The sequence below is a fragment of the Microchirus variegatus genome (assembly GCF_963457635.1).
Source record: "Microchirus variegatus genome assembly, chromosome: 1".
NCBI classification, from domain to species: domain Eukaryota; kingdom Metazoa; phylum Chordata; class Actinopteri; order Pleuronectiformes; family Soleidae; genus Microchirus; species Microchirus variegatus.
The window spans coordinates 35,313,869-35,323,771 of NC_139802.1; the positions used below are offsets into that span (position 1 = coordinate 35,313,869).

The window sequence follows — 9,903 nt, forward strand, 5'->3', positions numbered from 1 at the left end:
TGAGCATCTTCTCCGTGCTACATCTCTTTTTCAGCATCCACTCAAGGTCCAAAGACTGAAAGCAGTAAAACGCACGATGACGGGCATTTTGACTTTTGACTCATTTTCTATAATTACGGCTGTTTGCTACCAAATAAAATTGTGCGGAAGTTCTTATGCAGTTAGCTTAGCAATAATATAACAATCTGCACATATTTTAGCGTACATTCATAATAAAGTCTTTAAATGTTCATATTTCAAATTTTTTTTTTCATGCAATAACACTTTTTTGTCAGAATTCTCGTAGCTGAATTAATTTCAATGTACCATGAGCATTTAAACACATACACTACTTTAAAGTTGTATAATAATATTTCAACAAAATCTATCTATAAAGCAAGTTGCGTGTCTGTCTCTCTGTCTGTCTGTGACAGGCATATCTCGCTGACCGTTGGTCAGATCGCCCTAAGATTTTGGATATGGGTTGAGCATGGCCCGATGGTGTGCATCCTTGATTTTCAAGTTTTTTAGAAATTTTAATTTTCGCTTATTTATCACGCTACATCAGGCAGGCAGCGGCTCATCAGCAGCAGCTGCACTGTCTGGAGCGTGGAGGTGGGAGTGAAGAGGCTGTCCTCATGGTGGGTGAAACATTTTCACATGGTACACCACAGAACATGGTGTTATACTGAAACCACCAATACGCGAGCACATATTTATTGAGCATTAGCATGCTACTGTTTTGCGGCTAACTTGGCGAACCTGTTTCCAAAGTTAAGCTAGCGAGGCTACTATAAGCATTAGCTTAGGGCTAACATAATGCAACCTTATTAGGCACAATGCAATTTTTTTTTATTTTCAATTAGCATTAGCTTATCTAGCTGTTTTGTGACGGTCAGCCACGCCAGTCAAAAATTTGCGTTGTGCCTCATGAGGTTGCACAATGTTTGTATTATTTAAGACTTTAAGTTCCTTATCATGCATTAACATAACTGAAAAATCTTCTTCAGCTCCCGCTATAGGAATACATACTTCCTTCGGGCACTGCACTAGTTTACTTAAATAATCTAAAAAGCTGTATTCACTATAGATTTGACACGTGAATAGTGCTAAAGTTCCAGGTACTTTACATGGTGATTATACAAATTGTCGCCGTGGGTTAGAAACAGTAGAAAACTCTCACAATGTAAACAGAGCGTGAACCAGTTGCAAAGTCATTAACCTTAATGACACAGTGATGATCATGATGAGAGTGAAAAAAATGACATTAACACAAAGTCCAGAAGACAGTTTATAACAACCACATGTCGACTGTCAATAAACTTTACACTGCCAAGCCTCAGGTTACTTTTTAACTTCATAGGTTTCATAGGATGTTAGAAAACAACAATCATGAACTCAAAATGGAAACGTCATTTGGTTTGGACTTGTTTAAAATAACTCGGTAGGTGTGGAATTGCTCAAGTTCAAAATGTACTATATAAATTAAATATATATTAATTGTACATAATGTGATTTGAGTCAAATATAATTACTTTTTATAAGGCTTTTTTTTTTAACCTGGAAGGAAAATAGATTAAGTTACAGAGAAAAAGAAGAAAAACAGGAATTCCTTAAATGGACTTTACACATAACTTTATTGTACCAATTTATACCAACACCATGTGAATAAAAAGCACAAATAGGAAGCAGCCAAGGAGGAGGAAGAACAGCAACACGAGTACAGTTAAGTTTACAAAAGGCTTGTTTGTTAACAAGGTTGGCAACAACTTTAGAGTAAAAAATTCTTAAATTATTATTACTATTATTATTAATGGTCGGACACAAATTGTGCATTTATATCTCAACTTCTAGTATAAACCATATATAGATTTTCTGTTTTATAGTCATCACTCAGCCGATCCTGAAGAACAAACATCTTGGCAGGAATTATTAAATGTTTCTTACTTATGGCAAATATAGTAGGCATGAGTGAAAAATAAACATCTTTAAACTCAAGACAAGAACAATGTGAAATTCTCCATTTAGGACAAAAATATACTCCGACTTCATATCTATTCTAGGAAAATAGTGCACAGCAATGGATTAGATAATGTTGTAAAGAATAATAGCAAAGATACACCCATTTTATATTACAAAAAAAAGACTCCATATATTAAAATATAACAACCATCTGCCCCAGAGACGAACCCCAGCTGAAACTCAAAGCACATCTGAAAACTCTCGACTTGGATTACGGACAGTCCAGCTATCATCGTCACACAAATCTCTGTAATTACAAATCTTCCCAGATCAGTTTGAACAGATCTCTACACAATAATGTAAACAGAAGAAGAACTGGAGACGTGCACTGTATATTGCTCTGTGGTCAGTTCTTTAGTCTCAGGTGTTTTTTTTTTTGTTTTTTTTAAACTGTCAACTTGACAGTTACTCAGTTTTTCCATCTCTGAAGTCCGATGCACATTTTCTGTGTTTGGCACTTGCATCGGTTGAATCCCTGCCTCTGAACCAGACACTGATTTGTCCCAGTCAGCCTTATAATGATTGTTCACACACATACAACTACAGTCAGACCAGGTATGACCCGGCTTTACAGCAGATTTAACACTTCCAAAATGTACATTGTAGGAAGCTTTAAAAAGGTTTTTTGTGTAAGATTAGTGACACGTAATGGTAACACATGGAAGAGTCACCGCTCTCTTTTCCAAGTGCGTCATAGAACTACAGTTGCCTGTTGTTGTACTTTATTTGTGTACTAAGCTTCCACTTCAAAAATGTAAAATACACACTCTGGCAGATTTGTCCCATTTGCGCTGCTGAAGACACACAAGGGCACAAAATGGCGGCCTCTGTAAAGCAAGACTCTTTGTCGACAAGTACATACAAAAGCTTGATGTGAGGCTACAAAAACCTTTTTGTTTTAAAGAAATGACACTTATATAAACACGCTTACTGATAATATATTCATTGTCTGCCTATAAACACTCCTACTTTTATTTTAAATAAACGTCAAATGGGTAAGTTAAATGTTACACACTGGACCTTTAACTTACTCTGGGGAAAAAGAGGAGTCTTGGAATTGACACGACAAGTAAGAGTACAGTGTGTATGTAAAAAAACAAAAAAACAACCGCAGAGCCAAAAGTGATGCAGAGATAATCTGGAAACATCAGAAATGCTTTCATACTGGCCCTCTAGATTAACCCATTATATGTGCATGGTTGAGTAACCTAGTAGTCCTGAATCCAAGCTCAACTCTCATAATTAAAGGGTTAGTAGTAAATACAAGGCTCAGCTACTATTTTCCCTTTAAAAAAACAACTTTTGTCAAGGTCATGTCAAAAAAAGAGAAGAAATACAGTACAAAACACTGCTGCTGATGGCAAAGAACACCAGCACAAGTGAAAAATAACTTCTCGAATGTGTCAGAGAAGTGTTCAGATTTGTCAGACGTGCACTTCAAGTCAGTAAAATCGCCCTAATATTCCTTTTAAGTCGCTGAGTGCAAACCGACCCTCCAACTTAACTAAGGCTGAAGGTCAGGACAGCGGTGACAGTAATGATTGTGCCGTCACCTTCTGTGTGCTTTTGTGGTTGTGTTGCTTTGTGCAGTGATCACATCTGGGAGCGGTGACCTGGCAGCCGTTTTAGTCACCTGGCAGTTAGCGGTCACATGCAGTTGACCACGTTGCTGGAGCCCTGGCCGATGTCCCGAATCTGACTGACGTGAGACGAGCACACGGCGACTCCGGCTCCGGCGCGGCAGTGAGACACTGAGCCCACCAGCTCCCATCTAAACAACACACACACAAATTTAAATTTAAACCAATAGGTAATAGGCGATAATATCCAATTGCAATTCAAGCCACAGTGTTCAAGATTTTCAAAACTTTATATACACTACCGTTCAAAAGTTTGGGGTCACTTAGAAATGTCCTTAGTTTTGAAGGAAAAGCACTTTTTTTCCAATTAATATAACATTAAATGAATCAGAATGTCTGTTTTTTAATGGAATATGTACATAGGTGTATAGAGGCCCATTCCAGCAACCACCTCTCCAGTGTTCTAATGGTACATTGTTTGCTAATCGCGTTAGAAGGCTATTGGATGATTAGAAAACCCTTGCAATGATGTTAGCACAGCTGAAAACAGCTTTGCTGGTTCTTTGACGAAAGGGCAAAATGATTATTTGGAATAAAAATAATTATTTCTAATCTTGTCAATGTCTTGACTATATATATTCTATTCATTTTGCAACTCTTTTGATGAATAAAAGTACACGTTTTAATGGAAGACACAAAAAAATTGTATAGGTGACCCCACACTTTGGAACGGTAGTGTACAAATACCATTAACTTACACTGTAATGAAAGGATGTGAACTGTGAGTTAGGTCAACAGAATTAAACTATTAGTCACAGGTTACAACTTACACAGTGAGTTACACCTGGATAAACAAGCTTGAGACTACACAGCTTTTCTAAGCCCAAAATATTTTACATTACTTTGCAATGTGCACACTGCATGGTTTTTGTTTGTTTATATTTCCAAATTCATCATGTTTTCCGAACTGGTTCTATTCTGTCACTGGGAATATTAGATGCTATTAATATTCCCATTAAAACTGACCCCCCCCCCTTGTTTTGCATTGTTTTTGTATATTAACTGTTGTCCATATTGAATGTGTTTTAGCTTTGTCAATTACTTGCCATTTAACATATTTATTACAGGACAATAATAAGGTGTCCTAAACTTGGACCCCTGGCCCTGCATGTTTTACATGTTGCCCTGCTCCAACACACCTGATTCAAATAGTCAGCTCGTCAACAAGCTCTGCAAAAGCCCTGATAACGACCTTTCCATTGAAATCAGGTGTGTTGGACCAGGGTAACATCTAAAAAGATGCTGTTTTGCAAAACAGCCTTCCAGTATCCTGTTTCATCGCCTCCTCCTCACCTGTTCATTCGAGGCTCAAAAGCCTCAACCGTGTTCAGGTAGATGTTTCCGTTGTGGCCTCCGACAGCGTACACTCTTCCCATTACAGTTGCGACCCCGACTCCGCCGCGTGGTGTGGTCAGCTCAGAGACGTATTCCCAGCGGTGCAATCGAGGGTCAAATCGCTCGACCGAGCTCAGCGGTGAGTTGTCATCAAATCCACCTTTAGAAAATGACAAAAAAAAAAAAGATTAGTAAAATGACAATAGTTTTAGATAACGATTATGTTTGAGAAAAATGGAGTGAAACACTAATTCACGTTTATGGTAAAGCATGTGTTTGTTCTACTAATTCATGTGGGCAATTACACTACTGTTCAAAAGTTTGGGGTCACCTATACAATTTTTTTGTGTTTTCCATTAAAACTCACACTTTTATTCTTTAAAAGAGTTGCAAAATTAATAGAAAATATAGTCAAGACATTGACAAGATTAGAATTTTGCCCTTCAAACTTTGCTTTCGTCAAAGAACCAGCAAAACTGTTTTCAGCTGCGCTAGCATAATTGCACAAGGGTTTTCAAGGGTTTTCTAATCATCCAATAGCCTTCTAACGCGATTAGCAAACACAATGTACCATTACAACACTGGAGAGATGGTTGCTGGATATGAGCCTCTATACACATAAGTACATATTCCATTAAAAACCAGACGTTTTCAGCTTGAATAGTCGTCTACCACATTAACAATGTATAGAGTGTATTTCTGATTCATTTTATGTTATATTCATTGAAAACAAGTGATTTTCCTTCAAAAATAAGGACATTTCTAAGTGACCCCAAAACCTTGAGTTCAATGATAACAGAATTTGACCGACCAAAAAAAAAAACAACAAAGCTGGTGTTGCCCTGAGACTTTTGCACACTACAGTTTGTGTGAGCAGAAAGACAAACAAACTCAGGACTAACTGCAGAGTAGACAAGACATGTAACATTTAAACACAGTCATTCACTCGCACAAATGACTCCACACATTCAGGTGGTGCAATAAAAAAAAACAACAACTCATCCTTAAACTCTGTGAATCAGTTACTTGATGGCTAAGAACGTTGACTCTCTGCAGTCCGAGCAAATGTATGTTAGAAGCATGTGAGAGACTACTTTTTTATGTAGCCTTGTTTATGGCTCCTAAAAACATTATTATGTCTAACAAAGAGACGCAGTCAGGAGACGAATATTACTGGTGTTTGCAGAACATATCTCCTGTGACTGACTCATTTATTTCTCTCACCCACGACATAGAGGCAGCCGTTCAGTTTGCTGACTCCGTTTCCAGCCCGTCGCTGGCCCATCTCGCTGACCTCTGTCCATTTGTTGAGATGAGGATTATAGCGTTCCACGCTGGACAGAGATGCCACGCCATCGTTGCCTCCCACCGCATACACAAAACCCTGCCAACAGGAAAGCCTTAAACACGGTAGATATAACGCTTTATATCAGCTGTTGTGCATTTTGCTTCCTTCTTCACTCTTACCCCCAAAGCCACAGAGCCCACTCCCCCTCTGGGAGTGTTCATCGGAGCCACAGCGCTCCAGCAGTCACTCTCAATGTCATAGCGCTCCACGTCGTTGAAGCAGGAGTTGTCATCCAGGCCCCCGATAGCATAGATAGGACCACCAAGAGCTGCCAGTGCTATACCCCTCCTGGAAAACACATACAGCAGAGATTCATGGTGTATTTTACCCAGCACTCAGAACAGTAAAAACACAGTGTTTGGTAAAATGATACAATGGAGGAAAAGATATCAATCAGTTTCACAGCTGAGGAAAAAAGGGGAAATCTTTAAAGTCTACAGAATATTAAATAAAACTTTTATATGTCAGGGTTATTGATGAAGCCCTCAGATTATCCTTCATACTCAGGCAACCTCCACAGCCTGTCTGCTCTGCCGTTTAGCTCAGTGTGATTAAAATAATCATCAGCTACAGTGAAGATAGCAGTCAATAGTGCCACTTCTAATGTGCACATATTCATAATTATGGAAGCTATATACTGGGAACTAAACTGCTAATAATGAGATATCAAGTGTCGAAAAAAAGAAATAGTCTTCTTAATTTGACAGCTTCCTGGGAGCAGATTATACCATTGTTAAAAATCTTTTGGGTGGGATTTACAGACCCATTAATGCAGCATTTCCCAATCTGTGTCCTTCCAGAGTATGTACCGGTATTCTTACTCCAACAAAACTGATTCAAATAGTCAGCTCGTCATCAAGCTCCCCAATCATTCGATGAGTTGTAAATATCTAAGACATGCAGGTTCCCCGAGGACCAGGACTAGGGAAGCACTGCATTAAGTTATGTTTTGTGGAAGTCGACAGTGTTGAATTATGAAAAGTTGACTTAAAAAGCCATGTTTAGTGCTTAGCACAACAGAACGGATTGCTAGCATTCAGAAGATATTAGTATCATGTACCGCTTGGTGTTCATCGAGGCTTTCATCATCCATTTGTTGGTGAGAGGGTCGAACAACTCCATGTTGCCCAAGTGCTCATTACCATCATGGCCCCCGACAGCATAAACTTTGCCTAAGAAAACAGACATTAAGTTGAGTCTTTGTTTCTGTGTGAACAGACCAGTGATTATAATCAATAAATCTATAACTCTGAACCATAGTAGTACAGACATGGTAGGAAAGGCAAAAGAGATGACACATAAAGCCAAAAAGACAACAGGGCTACTAAATGTAACTGTATTTATACCATCACACTAAATGTAATTTATCCTTTTTCCGTGGTGACATCTTCAAAATGATCTTACATATCCCTCCTCTCACCTCCGACAGATATCACACCCACGTGGCGCCGCCTGCTGTTCATTTCAGGGCCAAAGAACCAGCTGTTCTTAGTGATGGAGTAACACTCGATGCTGCGAAATGGGTCGCCAGAACCCCCACGGCCACCAACACAGAACAAAACCCCTGAGGGAAGAAGAGGAAAGTACACGTGATTGGCACAGTAAGAGAACATATGTTGCACTTTACTTTATTAATAAAATGTTTTTAAAGTAAAAAATCTGTTATAATGATGAGACAGACATCCAGGAAGACATTTGATTTTATGAAAATAGTCAAGCAATGCTTAAGAATAATGCTAGTTGTTGCTACAAATACCATAAAATCAGTATTTACAAGTTCAAAATCCAACACAACCATTCAAGGACTACAGTACCTGCAGTGTGTTTCCGGGGTATGGTATGAATTGAATACTCAAAGTCGGGCACGGCCTTGTTGCTGAGGTGGAGGTGGTAGTTCCTGGCTTCATCCATCAGGTCACGACAACTCAAGTTACCTTTGATCATCTCTTCCTTAGCCACAGTTCCAGTCAGAAACTCCACAGGCAGCAGCGGAAGGCGCACCTGAAGGGACAATCGTATAATGTGCTGAGCATTTAAACGTGATTACATCGAATTGTGAACATACGGTTTGTGTGACATTAAGTTCAAAAAATGGAGAAACGACAATAACCTGAGACATGATCTGGTCCAGCCAGGCCTCGTGGTGCTGTGGGTTCGCTTTCAGCCACTTCACTGCTGCATTGTACACTTGTGACTCGGAGTGGATGTTCAGCTCACCCGAGGACAATAATGTACGCAGGTGCTGGGGAGACACACACGTGAAGTCCTCACAGTCCACGACCTCTGTGAAATGCTCGCAGGCATAACGGTCAGCCATGTCCATCAGGTCCACACGATTGTGGCTCTCAGCAAAAGTACGCACTGCGAGGCAGTTGGTGGGGTGAAAGTGGGCCTTCATGTACTCGCAGCAGGCTCTTGCCACCAATTCCACCTAACAGTCAGAAAAAGAATCTCCCGTTATTTGACTGAATCCTCATGCAAAATAGATTGTGCTGCTTGTTAATGGATTGAATGTGTTTACCTGAAGGATGCAGGCAGCATACAGCAGAGGCTGGACATTGTCCACAGTTAACGTGAGCTTGGACGAGTAGGCAAAGTGCACCAGGTCCTGGATGGCATCGCCATCAAAGTCTTTAATCTCAATCAGTTCCTGTTTAGCCTCCGACATCTCTGACAGGAACATGGCTCTGAGAGAACAAAATATTTATTAATTAGACAAGAACATTGTGGAGCAATTCCAATAAATATATATTTCAAGAAGCTGCATGTGTTTTCACCGTTGAATGAAGATGGACAAGGGAAAACGCATTGCAGAAGAACAAAATCAGTTCGATAGAGGTCTATTTTAAAACTGTAGTGCCTAAGTTTTGAATATTAACAACTGTCTGTTGGATTCAAACTATTAAAGAAAATGTACTTACCGAAAATAAGGGATAACGCAAGCCAGCACTAGCTTATGGCATGGTATCAACCTACTGCCAACCTAAACAAAGACAAATAAAAGTCAGTTTAAAAACAATCAGCAAACCAATCCACCAAGTTATTCTTTACATGTCCGTCAAACACAAAATATAAAACAGGATGAACTGTGGCAAAAATATGAGACCTATCAAATCACTCAAATTCACACCGAGTGACCTACCTTCAGTGTGACATCACAGAGCTCACCCACTTCATAGAAGTGCCTGAGGGAGTTATGGAAGTCCTTCCAAGCCTCATGAGCCTCGAAGATAAAGGAGCCATCGGGCTCACAGTCGGCTTTCAAAGCCCTGTTTCCAAGCCGCTTCTCCTTGGACTTCAGTGGCTTGGCATGGTCTGGCACCACGTCTCCTGGTGCCATCGCTGGCTACACAAAACAACACCTAAAAGAGGGAGAAGTACTGATGAATTTGAGCACCATTTGAAGGCAGTTGCAGGAGGGTGTGGTTGGTGTGGACTACACTATTCTAAATAATATGATCCACGGTTACACTTCTGTTGTATATCATTTTGTGTTTTACTAGAAACTAATGGTTTTGATATAAGGATGCATTTGATTTCATGTTTAAAACAAATGTAAATGTCAACTCTGAGTGTTCA

At 39.6% G+C, this 9,903-nt stretch overlaps 1 protein-coding gene across 1 annotated transcript; it reads right to left on the reverse strand.

The window, feature by feature from the left end:
• Positions 1-3,431: 3,431 nt before the first annotated feature.
• Positions 3,432-9,664, reverse strand: klhl8 (kelch-like family member 8; the record flags this gene model as incomplete). The annotated part of the gene is made up of 11 exons (XM_083900338.1): positions 3,432-3,772; positions 4,935-5,136; positions 6,201-6,360; positions 6,444-6,612; positions 7,385-7,496; positions 7,745-7,888; positions 8,139-8,325; positions 8,435-8,755; positions 8,846-9,011; positions 9,246-9,307; positions 9,467-9,664. 11 exons carry the CDS (start codon positions 9,662-9,664, stop codon positions 3,649-3,651), a joined length of 1,845 nt encoding a protein of 614 aa, XP_083756464.1. The 3' UTR covers positions 3,432-3,648.
• Positions 9,665-9,903: the final 239 nt, after the last annotated feature.